General features: G+C 59.8%; 2 protein-coding genes across 6 annotated transcripts in view; both read left to right on the plus strand.

Moving 5' to 3' along the window:
• The window catches only part of STK40 (serine/threonine kinase 40), a 37,342-nt gene extending 24,900 nt beyond the window's left edge, over positions 1-12,442 (plus strand). For 3 of the 4 annotated variants that reach the window (XM_043461882.1, XM_043461881.1, XM_043461883.1), the window contains 5 exons: positions 5,139-5,254; positions 7,824-7,968; positions 8,108-8,227; positions 8,683-8,767; positions 10,110-12,442. In XM_043461882.1, coding sequence (XP_043317817.1) covers positions 5,139-5,254; positions 7,824-7,968; positions 8,108-8,227; positions 8,683-8,767; positions 10,110-10,331 — 688 coding nt within the window. In that variant the 3' untranslated portion in view covers positions 10,332-12,442. The remainder of the gene's footprint in view (positions 1-5,138; positions 5,255-7,823; positions 7,969-8,107; positions 8,228-8,682; positions 8,768-10,109) is intronic. The other variant, XR_006268195.1, reaches the window with a different exon arrangement.
• A 6,752-nt stretch (positions 12,443-19,194) lies between these two features.
• EVA1B (eva-1 homolog B) lies at positions 19,195-20,969 on the plus strand. 2 transcript variants are annotated; one of them, XM_043461896.1, is made up of 3 exons: positions 19,195-19,403; positions 19,701-19,912; positions 20,255-20,969. In XM_043461896.1, exons 2-3 carry the CDS (start codon positions 19,846-19,848, stop codon positions 20,689-20,691), a joined length of 504 nt encoding a protein of 167 aa, XP_043317831.1. In that variant the 5' UTR covers positions 19,195-19,403; positions 19,701-19,845; the 3' UTR covers positions 20,692-20,969. The 2 variants fall into 2 exon arrangements, with proteins under 2 accessions (XP_043317831.1, XP_043317830.1); XM_043461895.1 differs by having other exon boundaries at positions 19,198-19,403; positions 19,815-19,912.
• Positions 20,970-21,099: the final 130 nt, after the last annotated feature.

Genomic DNA, 21,099 nt, shown 5'->3' on the forward strand with positions numbered 1-21,099 from the left:
AGGAGCCCCGGGGGCTGGGGAATGGGATGCCTGCTTCTGTCCTTTGCCGCAGTGGAATATGGTGCTTGCTCAGAAGGGGAGCCTTGGGAAGGATTTCAGCAGTCTCCCTAGTCCATTCGTTTGTCATGCTCAGTGGGTGCCCAGTAAATGACTATAAAAAATAGACCAACGGGTGACGGAATGACAGATGAGCAAAGCAAGGCTGGACAGGTTCCCAGGAAACAGACTCTTAGATGTGCATGCAGGAAGTTTCCTGGGGCGCATCCTCGGGGAGGAGGGAGCGAGATTGGGCTGAGGGAGAAGCTGAACTCTGGGCAGTCACGACAGGGCCTCAGCCTGGAAAGCCAGGTGGCCCTTCAGAGGTTCCGCATCCAGTCAAGGGGCGCATGGCCCTGTACCCCGACTGCAGCATGCCACTGAATTGGAGGCTGTGCCCGGGGGCGTAGCTTTGAGCAGGGCAGCTTCCTTTGGCTGAGAGGACTTCCTGGAAAAGGATGACTTTCCTAGCAGCAGGGACAGAGCACCTCCCTACTGGAGAGGGTCTGAGCAGCTCACCCCGGCATCCTCGGGGAGCCGGCGGCAGAGGGACATCATGTGAGGCCCCGCCCCGGGCTCTCATCACACTCAGGCAGAGGGTCTGGGCCCCTCCCAGTGACCTGGGGCAGCGGTCCCCCCGCCTGTTTGGCACCAGGACCGGGTCGTGGAAGACACTTTTTTCCACAGACGGGCATAGGGGGTGACTTCAGTCCCACCCACCACTCACCTCCTGCTTGCTAGGAGGTCACGGATCACCACCGGTCCAGGGCTTGGGGACCCCTGATCTGGGGCCGTGGTAGAGGATGCACCAGCCGTGCAGGGGCCCAGGCCCGGCGTGTGTCACCAGGATCCTAGAAACGCGGTCCCCCGAGCTCCCTGAGCCTCTCACCCTCACCTCTCTCACTCCCGGTGTTAGGGTGGGTCAGAGAGCTTACAGGTGGCGGGCCGCACACCCCTCGTAGCAGAAGTGGTGTGGTGGGGGATCTGTCCAGAATGTCGGCGCCCATCCCGTAGCGGCCTGGGCCCACTGTCCCTAGGAAGTGGCCAAAGCCGCAGTGGTCACAGGAAAAGGAGCTCTGGGGAGGGGCCTGGGGCACCAGACCTGGCCGTGCCAGCCCCAGATGCCCCTCCGTGCACAGCCTGTCTCCAGCCCCACCCGGCGCTGGCGCCGCAGACGGTCTCCTGGAGCTTACCGCCTGGTGGGGGCAACTGGGGAGCGGGTGTCACTGTATTGAGGCCAGTGTGCAGAGGACAGAGGGGCCGAGACTCTGGCCGTCTCAGTCCCCGAAGGACGAGCAGAGGTTTGCCAGCCTGAGAAAACAGTGGTGAAAACCTGGTCCTGGGAGCTGCGCGGGGAGGAGGGAAGGTGGGAGTTCCAGGGCTGAGTGAACCCTTGAGCGGCCGAGAGAGGGTTAGAAACCCGGGAGGAGCGGCCCCGGGGGTCACACCCAGCTCCCAGCACAGCACTGCCACTTGATTTACCCTTGAGGCCGTGAGCACGCGCCCCTGTGATTATTCACCCATTCCTTTAGTCATGTATTGAGAAGCTGCCGTGGAACCAGGCACTTTGAGTTTCTGCATCCTCGTCTGTGGAAGCAGAGATGATTACGCTTCCCTGCAGACACTGGGCTTCCCAGGTGGGCTAGTGGTAAAGAACCCACTTGCCATTGCAGGAGACATAAGAGACACGGGTTTGATCCCTGGGTTGGGAAGATTCCCCTGGAGGAGGGCATGGCAGCCCATTCCAATATTCTTGTCTGGAGAACCCCATGGACAGAGGAGCCTGGTGGGCTATAATCCAAGGGGTTGCAGAGTCAGACATGATGGAAGCAACTTTAGCATGCATGCATGCAGATCCTGGCTCCAGACACGAGACTACCTACAGGGTTTGGCCCCTCATAAGCGTTCCTGATGCGAGCCAGCAGGCTGCAGGCCTGACGCCCTCTCCCTCTGGAGATGAGGCCCACTATGTGGTGAGTGGCCGGCAAGGATGTCCCGCAGTGCCCCGGCCCCAGCTAGGTGGTACACGAGGAGAGGCAGTTATCGGAGAGCGCAGACCACCCCAGCCCTGGGAGCACATTGTCTTCACGTTGGTGGGCTGGGTCCTGGCCTGCTGAGGGACGTTGACTCCCAAGGGTGCTTTTGGGCGCGTGCCATCAGGGGCTTCTGTGGTGCTAACGAGACCAGCGCCGCAGGCCTCTTTGTCTCCATTGGTGGTTTAGCTGCCGGCTCCCATTTTTCCAGGGCCCCTAGGTTCTGAGAATGTGGTTGGAAGGTCATGCCTGTCTGAGTAATGCCGGCGTTGGTGTAGCAGCTCTTCCGTGCATGTGCGTGCGTGCGTGCGTGTGCACCCATCGCTGTTTTCTTGGGACTGCAGAGCACCCACACCTCATCAGACCTGGGTTCTTGGCAGCACATTCTCTAATCCGATAATCCCTTTGCTGCGTCTTGGGCAGACAGAGGTCCTGGCCGCCTCTCGCTTGAGTCATGGGTGCCAGGAAGGCATGGGAGGTGCTGCGGAGACCCATGCTGACCGCCCAGCTCCTACTCCCAAGTGTCCACCAGCACACCCCTCCCTGCCGTGGGGCCTTGCTCTCATCCTTGCGAGTCAGGGGTGGACCTGGCAGAGGTCCAGCCCCTTCTGCCCATCAGGCCAGGCCCTAACTCCAGCTGGAGAGGCAGCAGACAAGCCGGAAGCCCCCAGCAGAACGGATCACTCCCAGGGGAGGGAACAGGGGAAGGGTTTGCAAGGCAACTGCGACAGCAAGTTCCCTGGCTATGGATGAAGGGCAAGGATTACAGTCCCCTCTTGGGGTTACGTGAGGTTCACTGTGGGTTCTTTCTCCATCCTCCTTTCTTTCCGCGTGGGTGCGTTTGCACACCCAGTTTCCTAGAAAAGGAGACACAGTGTGGTAGCCCAGAGGGCCATAGCTGAAGGGTGACTCACTCAGCAGGCCCTGCTGACGCCGAGTCCCCCTCCCTGCACCCCTGCCACCCTCGCCTCTCCTGCCAGGACCAGCCTGGGGGGTCTGGACTTCCCGGGATCTGTGCGCCTCACCGACCAAAGTGATGGTGGCAGATCAGGGAGCGGGGCCAGGCGTCGGGAGGGCTGGAAGCAGACCGTGCGGTTTCCTGTGGGAGAGGCTCCAACTCGGCCCTGCCGGCCCGCCCTGCAGATTCTCAGCCGAACTTTCCTCGAGCCCAGCGCGTGCAGGGCTGAGACGACAGAGAGAGAAGGCCCAGGCGGGCAGGTGCGCTCCCGGGCCTGTCGTCACGGTGTGGCTCCTCTCGCCCGCCGCCTCCACACACTGTCTTCCGAGGGGTCTCCCAGGGTCACCCACGCCAGCTGTGCCCCCCGTCTGAGGACGAAATGTACTTGCAGCTGGCCACTGGTCATCAGTCACTAGTTGTCAGGCCCTGGATTCAGCACTTTCCCTGGGATCTTCTACTTGTTAAATCCTAACACAGCCCTGGGAGTTAGGTGTTGATATTTTCCTTGTTTTACAGATGAGAAAATTTGAGGTTTAGCAAGAAATTAAATAACATGCCCAAGATCACCCAGCCAGGCAGGGGCAGAGCCAAGACTGGAAGCCAGGGATCTGACTCCCTAGCCCATCAGACTGTCCCCCGAGTTGTCCTCCTCCCAGTGTCTTGGGCCTCCAGCTCCCGTGGCCAGCTCTGACCATGGAGAAAAGGCAGCACGCCTGCTTTGTGGGGCTCTCATGGACGAGAGGGCTTAGCAGTCCCGTATTCAGGACAGTGACAGGGGTGGGTCCAAGCAGGAGCAGTCCTACTTCTTGACGTGACCTGCACCGGAGACCCTTTACCACCCCGTCTTGGGATCTCGCCGCCCTGGGGGCCACCAGGCTGGTTTCTGTGGCATGTGCCAGGGCAGGCCTGTGTGGAGAGCGAGAGTCAGCGTTTCCATTTGGAACACGGGACAGAGCGGCCTTTGTTTTTGCACCAAGCCCTTGCCAGCAGAACTCCCCGAGAAAGCTGGAGGGCTCTGGGAGCCTCACGTGTGAGGCCCCGGTGCAGCCTCCCTTTCCACTGTCCTCCCAGGCCTCCCTGCCCAGCCTGCTGACGTGGGAGCCCGCAGGAGGCCTTGCTCGCCTGTGGGTGGAGAGGCCCCTGCCTCCCCGCATCCCCAGGGGCCGCCGACTTTTGTTCTCATTGTGACTTCCTAGAAAGGATCTGAGCCCAAAGCTCCTCTCAGCACGACTCTCAGATGGGGGTCTCTGGCTTTCTAGTCAGTGCAGAGTCTCAGGTACCAGACAAGGGGTGAGTTAGCTTGGATGGAACGGACGGGAAAGTCAGGGGCTGGGCACCAGCCAGGGACGCCGTGGGCACCTGCCCGGTGTCACTCGGTGCAGACTCTGGGGTCACACAGACCTGGGTTGGACCCTGCTCCACTGCTCACTAGCTGTGTGACCCCAGACAAGCCCCTCCACTTGTCCGGGTGTCCTCACTGCATCCTCTGTGAAGTGGGCAGTGAGAAAGCCTCCATCGTAGGCTGCTGTGAGGCGTGAGTGCAGACAGCCCCTGTTGGGCACATAAGCCCAGATAAGGGTCTGCGCTCAGTAGGCATTAGTGTTTAGCATTGTCAGTGATAATGTGATAGTACTTAATCCTAAGAGTGATGACCGAAGGAATCAGCCCCCGGGGGACAAAGCAGTCCTCAGGGAGGCCTCCAGGACTCTGCTGGACTTCTTCATGGGTGAATGAGGGAGCTGAACTACACCACAGTCCCTCCCAACCTAGATACTGTGTGGGGTTGTTTGAAGAAACCTCCGCAGTTGTTCCAGACCCTAAACTGTAGCCCCAGGACTCAGGAAGGGCGCAGGTTCAGGGGAGTACCCTGAAGCTTCCCTGGGCAGAGTGACTCAGGTCCCTGCGGGGACAACTCACCAGGTATCAACCCAGGTGACTGGCCTGTGTCTGTACCCCCGATGGCACTCCCCACACAGCCCCGGGGAAGACGAGGAGGGCCAGGGGAACAGAAGAGGATGCGGGTGTGGTTCCTCTGCCCCTGGGACGAGAGGTGGGGGCAGCCGGGGGTACAAACTCTGAGGTTTGTTCACTCTCTGCCTCCCGCCCCCCAGGACGCATCGGATAACCATCACCAACTTCTGCCTCGGGAAGCATCTCGTGAGCGAGGGGGACCTGTTGAAGGACCAGCGGGGGAGCCCTGCCTACATCAGTCCAGACGTGCTCAGCGGTATGTGCGGGGCGCCAGCAGCAGCCCCCAGGGCCCTCACCCAGTCAGGCTCTGCAGCCGTTCACTCAGGCAGCAGACTGTATCTGTGCCCTGGGCGAGGTGCTGGGGCTCCGGTGGTGACCCAAACCAGTACTGCCCGTCCAGGTCCAAAACGTGGGGTCTCATGGAGGAAGATGGCAGTCATCACACTTAATTACTCTCTGAGATTAGTTCTCGGAAAGACAGAAACCTGATTTCTCTGAGTGTGAGAAATAGGCACTCGAAGGCCTTGAGCTGTATCTTGAGGATAATAGCAACCCACTGGGGAGGGGGTGTGCCTGGGCAGGGGTGGCACCACACATTTGAGGAACCCACGGAAGGCCCCTGAGGCTGCTGCTCAGAAAGTTCAAGGGGAGACGCGTGGGGGTCCAGTCATGCAAGGCCTGGCAGAGGCCCTGTTAAGAAACATCCTTTATTTCAAGTCCGAAAGGATGCCTTTGAACAGGTCTTCACGGAGGTTACTGTGATGCGACTTGCATCTACCACTCCCTTTGTCTATTTGTTCATCCATTTACTCTGCTGGTATTTACTGAGGCCCTGCCATGTACAAGGCTCTGTTCGAGACACTTCGGATACAGCAGTGAACAGGCAGACAAGCACCCTGCCTCCATGACTGAGACAGGTAGTGGTACCCAGAACAAGTCAATTACGTAGCTGCCACCTTCTGGTCGTACCGTTGGTGCCGGACGCTACACTGAGCCATGTGACAGGCATCATCTGTTTAAAACCACACAGCTACCCCATGAGGTAGAATTTTTACAGATGAGAAAATTGAGGCTCGGAGAGGCCAGACCTCTTGTTCACAGTCACAGCTAATGGTTCACCAGAAAACTGAGGCTTCCCCCACCCCGCCAGGGCTGCCTTCTGCCCAAACCCTCGCTCCTAACTGTTTCACCATAGGCTTTCTTTCCTTTCTGGCTTGTCCTTTGCCAAACTGAGGTTGCTCTGTCCTGATCGCTCCAAGGGCTCACCCCCACTGCCATCCCTCCATCGTGAAGATTGCAGGGTTGTCTCCGGGGCCTGTCATCCCCCGCACTCACACGTGCCTCCCTCCTCACAGTAATAGTTGTCACCTGTCTTCCCGGGGAACAGGCCACTCTAACTTGCCACAGCCATCTGCAGTCTCCTTGGAGGCCTCCTCCCAGCTGAGGGTTCTGCTGGAGCGCCAGGCCTCTGACAGGACAACCATTGCAGAGGGCAGCGGTGCCACCTCCCAGGCCTGGGGATCAGGGTTGGAGTCACGGTGGCCCCTGCGAGAAAGATCTGGGTGTCGGGGTATCCCAGCCTCCTGAGCACCCCCGCCCCACAACCCAGCCTGGATAACCCCGCATGAGCATCTGGAAGGCCTCCCTGTAGGTGACAGAGCCAGGAGGAAGACCCAGGCCCCTTCCTCAACCCAGAGCTGTGAGGTGGGGTCTGTGACTGGGGGTGGGGTGCTGCCTCTGGTGGAGTCTCCTCAGCAGCCAGGCCGGGGTGGCCTCCATGTGCAGTCACTCCCACCTGCTGCCCGAGGCCTCTCTCTCTGGCTCCTCCAGACAGATACCAGTCTTGGAGAAGAAAACAAAGGAACCCCCTGCCTCAGAAAGAGACCTGGGCCGGGAGACCGGAGACCAGGCTCTGGGACTGGCCATGTTAATTACACAGCTGTGTGCCTCGGCCCTCAGCCCCCTCTCTGAGCTTCAGCTTCCTCCTGGGTTAAAAGCTGAAAACAGTCCTGCCTCCCCCCGTTGTTAAGAGGACAAAGTGGGGTGACTCAAGTGGGTTCTGGTCTCAAGTCTGCCTTTCATTGATTCTGTGTGCTAAGCGCAGACCTGTGAGGCTATGAAGTGGCAGGCATGGCCTTACCCCCACAGTTCATGGTCTGGTTAATACCTGTGTGACCTTGGGAATGGTATTGACCTCTCTGGGCCTCTATTTTCTCATCTCTGGAATCAGGCTAATAATAGCCCCTAATTCCTTAGGTCCCAGTGGGATTAAATAAGCCTTTAACCTAGTGTGTGGCTCAATGAACCATAGCCGGCATTGTCATTATCAAAACAAAATCCTGAAGTTCAATGTTCCCTCAAAAGTCAGAGCTCAGGGAGAAATCGCCTGATGGTTAGAGCTCCCGGGTGAGCTTATCTGCTGATGGGGCTGGACCAGCGCCCGAGAGCCCAGGCAGAGCAGAGCAGAGCTGGTGCTGGGGGGAGGCGGTGTGAGGCCTGCCCCAGGGGTGGGCTGCACAAGGCCAGGTGAGACCCCTTCTCCTCGTGGAGCACGCCGAGATGGGGCATCCTCCTGTGCAGCCGGGTCTCCAGAGCACGAGCAGGAACCAGCCCGAGGAATAAAGGAGGAAGGCACCTGGCTGAAGCTCAGGGACGGGGCCAGTGTGGCTTGCCTGGGAGGAAGCACAGGAGGGTGACCGGAAGTGAGGGTGCCGGGGTGGAAGGGGGTCCCCTGGGTAGGACTCCCGGGAGTGCCAGGGAAGGGAGTGCAGGGCCGTTCTTCCCCAGCCCTGGGCTGAGCACGTGTGTGTCTGTGTGCCTTGCAGGCCGGCCGTACCGGGGCAAGCCCAGCGACATGTGGGCCCTGGGCGTGGTGCTGTTCACCATGCTCTACGGCCAGTTCCCCTTCTACGACAGCATCCCGCAAGAGCTCTTCCGCAAGATCAAGGCCGCCGAGTACACCATCCCCGAGTGAGTCCTCCCTCCCTGGGCTCCGGCCCATCGGGCTTGAGGGGTAGAAACAACACGGTGAGGCTTGGCGTCCTGGGCCCCGGACCCAGCACCAGCCCACCCCGCCTGAGTGCCCCGCTGCCCCTCTCTCCTGCATCAGGGACGGCCGGGTTTCTGAGAACACCGTGTGTCTCATCCGGAAGCTGCTCGTCCTCGACCCCCAGCAGCGCCTGGCCGCCGCCGCCGTCCTGGAGGCCCTCAGCGCCACCATCGCGTCGTGGTGCGTGGGCCGGGCAGAGCAGGGTCTCGCCCGCCCGTGGGCACTGCCCTGCCTCCCCAGAGGGTCGCCTGAGGTTGGGCCTGTCTCCACCAGGCAGAGTCAGGTCTCCAGATGGTCCTGATGGGCAGGGTTGGAGGACGCAGGCAGAACTCAGGGTTGGGCACCTACTGCGTGCCAGTCGATGCCAGCTATAGGATGGGCCTTATCGCACTGAGTTCTCACCGCAGCCTGCGAGACAGAAGTTGTCCCCCACTTATTGGGTGAGAAAGCTGAGGCTCGGAGCAGCAGAGGCAGTGGTGTCAGGAAGGGGCTGAGCTGGTACTCAGCCCAGGTCTGTTGACTCCAGCCAAGTCTCAGAGCAGCGGGGACCGGCCCTGCTGGGCTCCTGGCAGCCAGACTGGGGGGAGCAGGGCCGGGCTGCCTGGAGCCGCCTCGCTCATCTGCCTCCCTTGCAGGCAGTCCCTGTCTTCTCTGAGCGGGCCTCTGCAGGTGGTTCCTGACATCGACGACCAAATGAGCAACGCAGACAGCTCCCAGGAGGTGAGTTGGGGACGGCAGCCAGGCCGCTTGGCCAGGCCCTGAGGTACCAGCCCTCCAGGCAGGCTGGGCAGGGCGGAGGTAGCAGCTCCTGGCAGGGCGCTGGGCCACCTTGGCCTCTCCCCAGCCCTTGGAGTGGGAACGGGAGCCTCAGGTTCCTCAGCCTGAGCCGCCCAGGGCCTGCCTCGTGTCTGGCTCAGTTGGCAGTTCTGTGGCCTGAGAGAGGGGCGGTGGGGCAGCCGAGGTGGCTTCCTCTCCCTGCCCAGGCCCTGGCTCTGCCACACGCCAGCCCTTTATACAGCCACACTTCTCTGCCCCTCTGAGTCACAGGGTTCTCTCTCGCCCTTCCCGCTGTTTGTTTTTCAGATGATTCATTTTCTCCCGGTTTTCCCTCCTCCCCTGTCCCTTGCACTGGAGAAAGTGCTGGACCAGGGGTAGGGGCCGGGCCCAGGGTGCCCAGCAGCAGCCGGCGGGCGATCTTAGGGTGCCCCCTGGAGGGCAGGGCTTGCTGAGTCCTGGGAGGGAAGCTGTAAGGACCCTCCGTCTCTGGGCCACCCCGAGTCCCACAGCAAGCACTGGACGGGGGGACCGGGTGGAGCCAGCCCAGGACCACAGCAGAGCCCTCTGTCTTCGAAGAATTTCAGAACCCCGCCCCCGGCTCCCACCCGCCCCCAGGGCTGTTTAGCAGCTAAAAAGAATCAACCCTAGCAAGCAGCGAGGGCCCCCAGTACATCTCACTCAGCCCTCACTGCAGGCCTGTGCAGCCCGTGTGTGTTCTTGTTTCACGAAAGAGGAAACAGGTTCAGAGAGGGAAAGTAACGTCCCCAAAGCCACAGGGCTCAGAGTCAACCACAGCCTGATTCCACAGCCCTGCGCTCCCCCAGCCCCCTGCGGTGGGGCCTCCCACTTCAGTTTGTGACTGTGTGTGGGCTTCTCCAGGGACCTCAGCCTGGGGCACGACAGAGAAACAGGGTCGCCCAGGCACTGAGCGCCCCAGCCCAGGCCACCCGAACACTGGGCCTGCACTGGTCCCTGGGGGCCTCGGGGAGGGGAGCGTACCACCCTGTCACACAGGCGGGCACCAGGTCTTCTGAGGGAACGTGACCTCTCCCACGGTCAGCGGGTTAGGAGGTCACAGGTCTGAGGGGCCAGCCCAGCGAGGTCCAGGTTGGCTGGGGAGCTTCAGGGACCTTCCCCCCCGGCCCCCGTTCTCGGCCACTACTAGATCGGGCCCAGGGGGTGGTGCTTGGGGAGGGGCCCTCTTGAGTCAAGCCAGCTGACGCCCCCCTGCTCTTCTCTCTCGCACACCCGCCTGTCGCTCGGCCTGCCCCTCTCCGCTGTGAAGGCGAAGGTGACAGAGGAGAGCTCCCAGTATGAATTTGAGAACTACATGCGGCAGCAGCTGCTGCTGGCCGAGGAGAAGAGCTCCGGGCACGAGGCCCGCGGCTGGGCGCCCAAGCGGCCGTCGGGGGCGGGGGTGCCGCCCGTGCGCCGGCTGGGCCACGACGCGCAGCCTGTGAACCCCCTGGACGCGGCCATCCTGGCCCAGCGCTACCTGCGGAAATAGCAGCCTTGGGCAGGGGCACCGGCGCCCGCCCACCACCTCGTCCCGGCCCCCAGCCAGTGGCCCTGCCGCCCCGCCGCCGTGCTGAACTCTTGCCTGGGCTGCGCCGGGAACGGGGCAGGGACAGCCCAGGTCACCCGTGTGGTCAGCAGAGGTACCGCGAAGCTACCTTTTGGAATGATTGCTTGATTGTTTGGTTTTTTTTTAATCTGAGAAGCCTAGATAACTAATCTGCTTTTAATCATAACGTTTTAATCTACCTCTGTCTCTTTAACCATGCTGTCTCTGGACTGAGTGAGGAGGAGGAGGAGGAGGGAGCCCGCCCACCACTGACCCCCGCCCCCCCGACCCCCAGGGGGCAGCTGCCCCCCAACAGTCCACATAAGCTGAAAGTGCAGCTCATTGCTGGCTCCCCACAAGAACGCCCACTCCCCACTGCCCTCCCAGACCCCTCACAGTCTGTTTTCATCCCTCCCCTTCTGACCCAGGCCCCTCAGTCCAAGCTTTGGAAAACTCTCACCTCATCTTAAGCGGAATCAAATATATTTATTTTTGTACTGAAACCAGCTTCTCTGCCATCTCTAGGTGGTTCGGCCCGTGGCCACTCGCTGCCCCCAGCCTGGCTGGACAGCAGGGGAGCCCACAGCCCCCAGTGGGCCCCTTCCTCAGCCCCGGGCTCAGAAGCCCCTTCTTGCCGGCCCCCTCCATCTCCAGCCCACCAGTCCCTCCTTGTCTCCGGTGATGAGGAGGTCTTCTAGACTGGCTTCTCTTTCTCCCAGCTCAGCTTCTCTGAGGTGCTGCACACCCTCACTAGCCCTGGTTTCCTCCTCCACCCCTCAACGTGGTACCGAGGTGATGCTGACCCGGATGGGAGGGGGTCCTCGGCCAGATGTGAGCACGGCCGGCACCCCTCTGTTCAGAGAAGAGCAGGGGCATCTCCCCCCCTGCCTCGTAACAGAGGCGGTGTCTCTCCCAGCAGACCGCCAGGGTCGCCAGGGTCCTTCCTGGGGGCTGCAGGGCTCACGAGGGAGACCTGTAGGGGCCGGGGGCCCCGCCTGGGTTGAGAACAGCCCCGCTGCCCTTTTGAGCCGAGATTTTGAAGTGGATGCCCGTCTTGCCAGAAAACCCTGTTCTCACCAGAATGCCCCCCTCCCCGCTCTCCCGCACTGGACTTGGCCCTGCCCAGCGCCAAGCAGAGACCCTCCCCTGACCTGCCTGCGCCCGCCCCCCGCCCCCAGCCCCTCAGAGCAGCCGAGTATCCCCCTCCAGGCTGCCCTGGGCCCTCAGCCCTGCCCTGCCTGCCCAGTGGGGGAGGTGACCGAGGCCCGTATGACCTTGTTCCCCAGCGTGTGAGCTGCGCCCTCCCCAAAAGCTGACTCACTGTGAGTGACTTGGGCAAGGTCCCAAAAAAAAAAAAAAAAAAAAAACCTCCTTGTGCCTCAGTTTCCCCATCTGGAAAAAATGGGGCCACCTCTTGCCAGCAGTAGCAGGGCCGCCCACACCCCCTTCCTCCCCACCCCCAACCCCGGCACGCGGGCGCCTCGAGCCTCTGCCTCAGTGGGTCCGCGGGGCCTACCTGAGCCCCGCACTCACCCCCGAGCACCAGGCTGGCCTCCCTCAGCCATCCAGCCGCTGAGAGCCAGGGTCTTGCGCGGGGGTGGGGCTGGGGGTGGGATGCCCTCTTTTCTATATTTATTTCAAAAAAGAAGTCTCCTAAGGAGTGGAAATGCAGTCCCGCCCAGGGCTCCCAGCGCCTGTGACTGTCTTTCTGTGAGGGCCTCACCTGAGCCCCTTGTCCGGCCGCCCGCCCAGACCCTCCAGGCCCGCTCACCTGGTGGTCCTTCTCCTCCTTTTCAAAGCAATATCCTCTGGGTCCGCAAAAGCCTGTCAGACAGACTGGTCCCTTCCAAGGTCAACCCATCCGTCTGATTAATTTCTGGCAAAGCAAATGAGAGGAGGCTGGGTCTGCCCTCACTGGGTGTCACACGCTGAGAGAAGTCCTACTGTAAAGAAACAAAAACGGAAAAAGTCACAAAAAAGTTTGTATAAAGTCATATTTTTGTACTACATGGGGACTCTTCCTGCATGTCAGCAATAAAACTTCCTGACCTGGAGCCAGCGTGGTCTGCATCATCTCTTCCCTCCTCACCGCATCGCCGTCCCTGCCACCCAGCCAGGCAGAGCAGGACCCCTTCACTCTGGGCTCTGCCACCAGGGGCCCCACCCCCACTCCACCCCAGCAGCCCTCGTCGTCTCAAAGCTGGGGGGGGCCAGAACCACCCAACATTCTCCCAGCCCGCTTTGGTCCAGCTTCCTGCCAAGTCCCAAGGGGGACTCTCTGCCTGGCTTGGCTCAGCCCCGACCTATGCAGGAAGGATGTGTCCCAGAGCAGCTGCAACCAGCAGAGAATTGATCCTCTCTCACCACCAAACCCCCCGGCTGGGGTGGGGGGACCCTAGCCAGACAGACCGCCCATGTGCCCATCCAGGGCAGCTGGGGTAAGAAGGGCTGGGCTTTTTCCTACACCACCCTCCCCTCCATAGGAAACCAAGCGGGGCGGGGGGTGGGGGGGCCTTCCTTCCTTCACCTAAATTTAGACTCTGCAAATTGAGCACTGGAGCTAGAGGCGGACTGGTCCTGTCCCCAGCATCCCCCATAGCACACAGGCAGACCTACTTGTGTATTCAGAACCCACACAGGCCCAGGTCACAAAAGGAACAGCGGTCCATGCCAGAGGAGCCCCTTCCCAGGCAGGTGTCCACACAGCAAGCGGGGACGACACCCCTCCAGGGTTCTCTGGGAAGGCCCTGGTTCTCTGAAGATTCTTTAGAGCAGGCCCCCAGGCCTCCACCTTTCCCTCCTCCCACATTTACCCCAGCAGCCAAGCGGCCCCCATCTTCCTGGCCACTCCCGAGCCTACACAGATGTTCCCTTTTCCTGATCTGTCACGCTGTCCCAGGTCAGAAGCTGCCGGCATTCCCTGCCCACCCCAGCCACACTCAGGTCCACAAGCCTGACCCCCAGGGCCTCATCGCCATCTCAGCCTCCCTCCTGCACCCCTGACCCAATCAGCCTCTGTCCTGAGCACAGGTATCACCTGGGCACCTACGTGTCAGGCTAACACTCAGCACCACCCAAGCAGCAAGTTGTGTGCAGCCGGACTCCTGGGCTCATTGAGTCCTCGGCACCTACTACTGGCCACAGCTCTCACACCAGAACTGTTGCTTCGTTGACTTAAACTTCCCAGATCCCCCTTTACCAGTACTTTTTGTGTGAGCCCTGAAAGGAAAGCAAGGGGAAAGTACCAGAAAGGCAGGTATGATCAACAGCCTCCTATGCTTCTGAAGGGTCAAAACAAGAACCAAGATGTTCCCACCCGTGTTAGCGACTGCCTGGTCCCCAGGGTCCTTGGGGAGAGCAGCTTCAGAGAGAAGCCAGCTGGGAGCTGTGCCTGGCCGTGTCCACTGGGTCTTCCCTCACCCCTTCCCCGGCTTTATTTCCCATCACAGACTGTTATTACAAGAGACGTGTAGTTAGTGACGATATCTGTCTCCCCGACTCAAATGCTGAGCTCCATGAGGGGCGGGAGGCTTTTCCATGTGACCATGTTGGGGTGGGGAATTGGGGGCTGGCTGTCACAATGATGGGGGTAGGTGGTGGGGGGGGTGAGAGGCTGCTGGCATTTAGGGGGCTGGGGCCAGGCACTCCAGACAACCCCAGAAGGCAGGCAGATTCTACATCCTGCTCAACACGAGTGAAGAAATGTGTTTATAATTACCGGAGCCAAGAATCTAACACCATTTTATACATAAACACAGAGGACTTGGGTATCCATAATATACACTAAATTTTCTGGGAAGGCAACTACTGTGTAAAGTGGAAGAAATGTGTACTTTTTGTTCAGAACTTAACCAAGAGTTCACCACCATTTCAGACATTGACACTATCTCAGGTCTGCACCTTTAGCTGTCACCTTCCTGGGAATTAACCAGTTCACAAATACACAACATTACCCTTTATTTCTTTTATATATATTACAGGATAAGAATATATGTACATCTGTAAACTATCTTATCTATATTAATTTAATAATATAATGTGATTTAATTACATATTAATTTTGATTTAATTATATATTGATTTTTAATTAGAGGTGGGTATATTAGCCATAAATTTCATTTCCAGAGCACAAAAGAAGCAATAGAAAATATGGGGACTTCCCCCGTGATCCAGTTGTTTAGAATCCACCTTCCAACGCAGGGGATGCTGGTTCGATTCCTGGTTGGGGAACTAAGTTCCCCCATGCTGTGGTGCAGCTGAGCCCACACACTACAGAGCCCACACACTGCATGCCCTGGAGCCCACGTGCTGTGACTAGAGTAGATGCCCCCTGCACTGCAACAATGGATTCCGCATGCTACAACTAAGGCCTGATGCAGCCAAAACAATAAAAAAGAAAATATCATGAAAAGGCAGCTTTGGGTCTGACAGATGTGGAGAACCACGGCCTAGAACTGCCCTGCGGAAGACTGGTAGGGAACATGGATCTGAAGTTCAAATCCAGGCCCCGTGAATTTCCATTCCTGTGACTGTACACAGGCCACTTGACCCCTCCAAGCCTCACTTTCCTTCTCTGTAAAATGGGAGTCCCATATGTATACTTATGACTGATTCACTTTGCTGCTAGTTTCACAGGAAGAAACTAACACAACATTGTAAAGTAACTATACCCCGATAAAGATGAATTTAAAGAATGGAGGTCACACTACAAGTCACACAGTGTTAGTGAGAGGATCTGAAGGGTTAGTGAGAGGATCTGAAGGGTTGAGACGAGCACAGTGCTTAGCAGGGCGCCAGATACCTAAACAATACTCAACATCCCTACCCATGATGACTCACATCCCAGACCTGCACAGTTCCTCTTCCCAGCAGCTGTCCCGGGTGCTGAGGGGGCAGTCAGAGGGCTAGACAGGCCTTAAGAGGCCTTAAGTGAGTCCCCTTCTTCCCTCCACCCAAGAGCTAGGCCAGCCCTTGAAGCTCCAGTGGGGTGAGGCCCTGGTGTCCAGGAGCAGAGCAGCCAGGCCTGGCCCCAACCTGGGCCACTGGTGAAGGAGGCAGAGTCAGGTTTTGCCTTGGGCCCTGAACATGCCAGGCTTCCCAAGGGCCCTCCCAGAGGCCCTGAATCTCTCAGCCTTCTGATCACCCCTTCGGTTCAGTTCAGTTGCTCAGTCGTGTCCGACTCTTTGTGACTCCATGGACTGCAGCACACCAGGCCTCCCTGTCCATCACCAACTCCTGGAGCTTGCTCAATCTCGTGTCCATCGAGTCCACCTCAATCTCTCTCATCCCCTTTTCCTACTGCCCTCAATCTTTCCCAGCATCAGGGTCTTTTCAAATGAGTCAGTTCTTCACATCAGGTGGCCAAAGTATTGGAGCTTCAGCATCAGTCTTTCCAATGAATATTCAGGACTGATTTCCTTCAGGATGGACTGGTTGGATCTCCTTGCAGTCCAAGAGACTCTCAAGAGTCTTCTCCAACACCACAGTTCAAAAGCATCAGTTCTTTAGCACTCAGCTTTCTTTATGGTCCAACTCTCACATCTATACATGACTACTGGAAAAACCATAGCTTTGAATAGACGGACTTTTATTGGCAAAGTAATGACCACACCTTAATACCTGTCTTTCCTGTGCGTCATCTTAGGAACACTCTGTGCCTCCCAAGGTGACAAATGTTTAGTCTCACCGGCAGACAGGAGGACAGAAAGGCAGCTATCAAACAGGCAGGTGGGAGGCAGCAGGTCAGCCATAGGCTGACAGACAGGGAGGAAATCAGCAGGTGGAGAAGTGGGATGCAAGCCAGGCAGGCAGGTGACAGATACGCAGAGATCCGAGCCAGCAAGACCAGAAAGCAGGTGCCTGGGCAGACCTACAGACAGGCTGGCGGGTGGGCAGAGGCAGGCGGAAAAACAGATAGGCAGGTGGCCAGGAGGGCAGGGGGATGGTGTCAGGGGACCACATGGGCCAAAGGCGTCAGGCACCTCTCCCAGGGCCTTGAGGAGCAGCTCCCAGCTTCTCTGAACCCTCTGGGCAAGCCCACCACTTCTCCTACCTCTGGCCTGACTTGGCCACGTGCCTCCCCCCGACCCCCTGGAAAAAGCAGCCCTCTGGGTACCTCTCATTGTGGAACCAGCCAGCATCTCAACTCCTACTCTGCTCCAACATGGCCACCTGCTTCCCCAGGGCTGAGTCACACCTGACCCACTCACACAAGTCACACCCCAACCCAAACATAGACACACCTTCGTCTGTAGGTAGCGATACCCAGAGATCTGCATAGCACAGATGCAAGTCAACAGCTTAATACAAACATATCCAACATCTCACAGCCCCCACTCAGACAGGCATACACACAGACCCACATGGAGCACAGGTGTGTGCCATACAAACCAACACAGACTCAGGTTTGGCCATACCCACACACCCGCCGCACACCGACACCCCACGGACAGCAGGCACAGAACACGTCAGTGCTACCCAAGGGAACCCACAGCCAGGGGTTGGGTTCCAGCCTCGCCTTACCCTCGCAGCCCAATTTAACACGGCTGATCACACCCTCGCCTGGCCAGGTCTTCCTCCCCCCTCACTGACTGCCATCTCCTGCAGGAGACCCGAAATGCAGCATCCAGAGCTCTCTCCTCTCCTGTCCCTTGGGCGACCTCAGCCACTCCCGGGGTGTTCAATCCATCCTGTGTGTTAAGGACTCTCAAACACACACCCAGGCCGACCAGACTCCTCCGGGCCGCGCCTGTGTGTCTGATGGCTCCACCCAGATACTTATGGACCTCTCAAATCAACCACCTGAAATGGAACTTGAATTCCCTACATCGTGCTCCCCACCTGAGCTTTCCTGAGGTGCTCGGGCCCAATCCAAGCAGCGGTCCTCCATTCCTGCTTCCCTCGTGTCCTCGTGCAGTGCAGAGAGCCTGCTGCCACCCCCATCAGTGTCTGAGCCTGGCTCACCTCCACCAGCACCCCTGGTCCAAGCCCTCAGTTACTGCTGGCCTGGATGGCTGCCAGCCAGCATGCGGCTCCCTCTCTTTCAGTTCTTGTCCTGCAGCCCCTTTCCTACCTGGAGGCCCTCCCTCCCCCCTGCCCCCCCGCTCACCCCTGGGACCTCTCCAAAGTGCGTCACGGAACCATGACACTCTCTGATGGAACCTAGGGGCTCCCATCACACTTGGAATAACATCCAAGCGCCTCTGCAGGCCTTCCAGCCCCTTCACAATCACCCCATCACCCTCCCCTGTCCCCCCTGGGAGCCAGGTGAAGCCAGATACTCCTACCTCGGGGGCCCTCAGCCTTTTTCCTGCCCGACACCCTCCTGCAGATCTCAGCTCAGCTGCCCCTTCTTCAGGATTCAAGTCTCTCCCCCATGGCACGTGCAAGAGCTGATGTTCTTCATCACACTGCCCCACTCCATCACCCTCTGAGCACTCAGCAGCACCCAGGACCATCTTCCCCACATATTGTTTGTCTCTCCACCTTAGTGTCAGCTCCTAGAGAGCCAAGATTTGCATCCGTGCTGTTTACTGCTGAACCCCATTACTAGGAAGTGCTAAGCAGACCAATTAGCCTTTGCTGACCAGCGGCTGAATGGACTGATACACAGACATACTCAATCTCACCAAAGTGCTCAGGCAGATAGAACACGAAAATAGACACAAATATACAAACATGGGCAGACACACCTCCACACACACTCATAGAACAGACTAAACAGTCACAGAGACACCAAGAGCCCCCTTCCCCTCCCCATGGTAGTCATCCTAGTTCTTTTCCCAACCAGATCTGCCCTCTGCTTGAACCCAGACTCAGGACTGGGAGCGGGGGGTCTCCAGCCTGGACAGAAAGGGGGGTCACTGGCCCCAAGGCCTCAGGCTGTGCCTTCAGCTATGTCTGCAATTTCCTCTCCCCCCTTCCTTCCCTCCTCCTCTCTAAGGCTGCTGCCAAGAAGGCCTCCCCCTCACCCCAGGCCCAGCACAGGAAGGGGGGCCTGAAAGGGGGGGGGGGCCTGGGAGTCTGGGCAGGCAGAAGACCTGGCCGCATGCTGATCACACACATGTTGCAGGCACAAGCCTTAAGCCTGGGTGGAAATGCACGCACATGCACCAGCAGGTTTAGCCCAGAGCCAAACACACCTCTGCCCTGTGCTCTGGTGGCAGAAGGGCATAGGGGCCAGCAGAAGCCCCAGGCTGGGCTCTGCAAGGCTGGCCTGGGTCTGGCTTGAAGCCAGAGTCCAACATTCATTAACCCTGCACGACCAGAGCTGGGCCAGCTGGACACACTCATGGAGGGGGCTCTGGGAGGAGGGGTGGAGAGCCCCTGCCCTGGACATTGTGGCAGAGGGTCTGGGTGAGGTCTGGCATCTGAACTGGGGAAAGGGGCAGTCTCCCCTGGGTGAGGGGGCCTCCAGGAAGGAAGAACAAGATTTAGGGAGGGGGTTAAGAGCCCAGGGTCAGAGAACTGTGGGTTCAAATCCTGACCACTGGGGTAAAGCTATTCAGTCTCTCCATGACTCAGCTGACTTATCCCTCAACCGGGGATAATGGTCCCCACGTTAATAGGGTTAGGATTAAATGGGGGAAAAATATTGTAAAGGATTTAGCCCATTGCCTGACACCTCAGCAGAACCCCATCCTCATTATTATTGTTATTAGCAGCCTGGGGGCGGGTCCCTGCAACCCGCCTCCCCAGCGGTTTCCTGTGGGGGAGCAGACGGCCCCTCAGGCTCCCCCCCCACACTTCACCCTCCTCTCCCCTTCCTCTCCCGGCCCTTTTCCTCCCCGCCTCCCCCGCCCCGCCCCGCCCCGTCCCTCCTCTTTCCTCGGAGGAAACTTTCCGCCGGCCGATCCGTCAGCCCGAGTTCGGCCCGCGCTGCTGCGGCCTGGTAGCCGAGCCGGGCGGACAGGCAGGCGGGCGACCGGGACCGGACGGGGCGGGAGCGGCCGGGCCCGGGTGTCTGCGGCCGCCGGACGTGCCGGGGCCGGGCAGCAGGGGAGCGGGGCGCTGACGGTGAGTGAGCCCGGGCCTCCGGGCCGGGGGATCCCCACGGGGCGGGCGGGATGGGAGAGGGAGGCGGCTTCCCTTCCCGGAGCCCGCCCAGGGAGTGGGAAGGCGCCCGCGTCTCCCTCCTCCATCGCGCTTCCCGGACGGCGAAAGCGGGCTTCTTTGGGGGACCCCACCAGGGGGCGGAGCCTCCTGCGGCTCACTCTCCGGTCCCTCAGGTTGTCGGGGCGTCCGCGCCCGGGGGAAGGACACCCCCAGCCAGGGCCCAAGTGTGCAAGGAAGTTAGGAATCCGCTCTCTCCAGGGTGGAACCTGGCTGGGACTGTCCTTCCAGGGAGCGGAGCTGCCCCGAGGAAGAAGCGAGTCGGCAGGGTTGGCTCTAGAGAGGGCGAAGGATCTGACCTTGCTGACCTCGCAGGCTGACAGGGGAGCTGCGCCCCCAGAGAAACATGGATGCCCCCCGAAGGGACATGGAGTTGCTCAGCAACAGCCTGGCGGCCTACGCGCACATCCGCGGTGAGGGCAGACCCCGGGACACGGACCCCTCCCCGCCGCATCAGGCCCCCCTCCACCCTTTCCTTCCCCTCCTCCGCCCCTGACTATAACCCCCCGCTTAGCCTGTCACCTACTCCCACCCACCCCCATCCTCACTCCCCCGACTGCCCAATGGCGGCTACTAAGGTCCTTCAAATAAGGGGTGTCATCCTCACTCCCCCGACTGCCCAATGGCGGCTACTAAGGTCCTTCAAATAGGGGGTGCTGTCTTTGCCCCCCCAACTTAGAACCTGGAATCTTTTCGAGATGGGGTGACCCCCACGCATCAGGCCCCCTCCATGACTTCTGCCCTCTGACTCCCAGCTAACCCCGAGAGCTTCGGCCTCTACTTCGTGCTGGGCGTCTGCTTTGGGCTGCTCCTCACCCTGTGCCTGCTAGTCATCAGCATCTCCTGTGCACCCCGCCCGCGGCCCCGGGGCCCCGCCCCGCGCCGGGACCCCCGCAGCAGCACCCTGGAAGCCGAGGATGACGAGGAGGACGACGACGAGGAGGACACAGTGACGCGGCTGGGCCCCGACGACACGCTGCCGGGCCCCGAGCTGTCCGCGGAGCCCGATGGGCCCCTGAGCGTCAACGTCTTCACTTCTGCGGAGGAGCTGGAGCGGGCCCAGCGGCTGGAGGAACGGGAACGGATTCTGCGAGAGATCTGGCGCACCGGCCAGCCGGACCTGCTGGGCACCGGCACCCTGGGGCCCAGCCCCACGGGCACGGGCACCCTGGGCCGCATGCACTATTACTGACCGGCCCCACTCGCGCTGCGAGATGCTCAGCGTCCAGGACATGCGTAGGGGCTCGGAGCTGCCCCAGGACCTTTGGACTGCCCCTGCCCACGGTGCTATGGAGGCCCCGCCCCCACGGCTCCCCTGGTGCTATCGGGCCTGGATTCTGGCCCTCTGGGAGACACCCTTCCCTAGTCCAGCCAGAAGGGCCTGGGGTAGGGTAGGACGCAGGGTCCCCTTCCCCTCTCTGGGGGACGGTTAAGAGGTGACGTGACCAATGAAAGCTGCATTCTCAGTGACTTAGTCTGTTACCTTTACTTCTAATAACCCCTAGGCTCTTGCCATGTAGGGGGCCCCAGGGTTGAGACCCCTCTACCAGGCTGCCCACCTCCTTCCATGCAACTCACACCTCGGCACACAGGGTTCCAC

The sequence above is a fragment of the Cervus canadensis genome, chromosome 2 (assembly GCF_019320065.1).
Source record: "Cervus canadensis isolate Bull #8, Minnesota chromosome 2, ASM1932006v1, whole genome shotgun sequence".
Classification (NCBI taxonomy): Eukaryota; Metazoa; Chordata; class Mammalia; order Artiodactyla; family Cervidae; genus Cervus; species Cervus canadensis.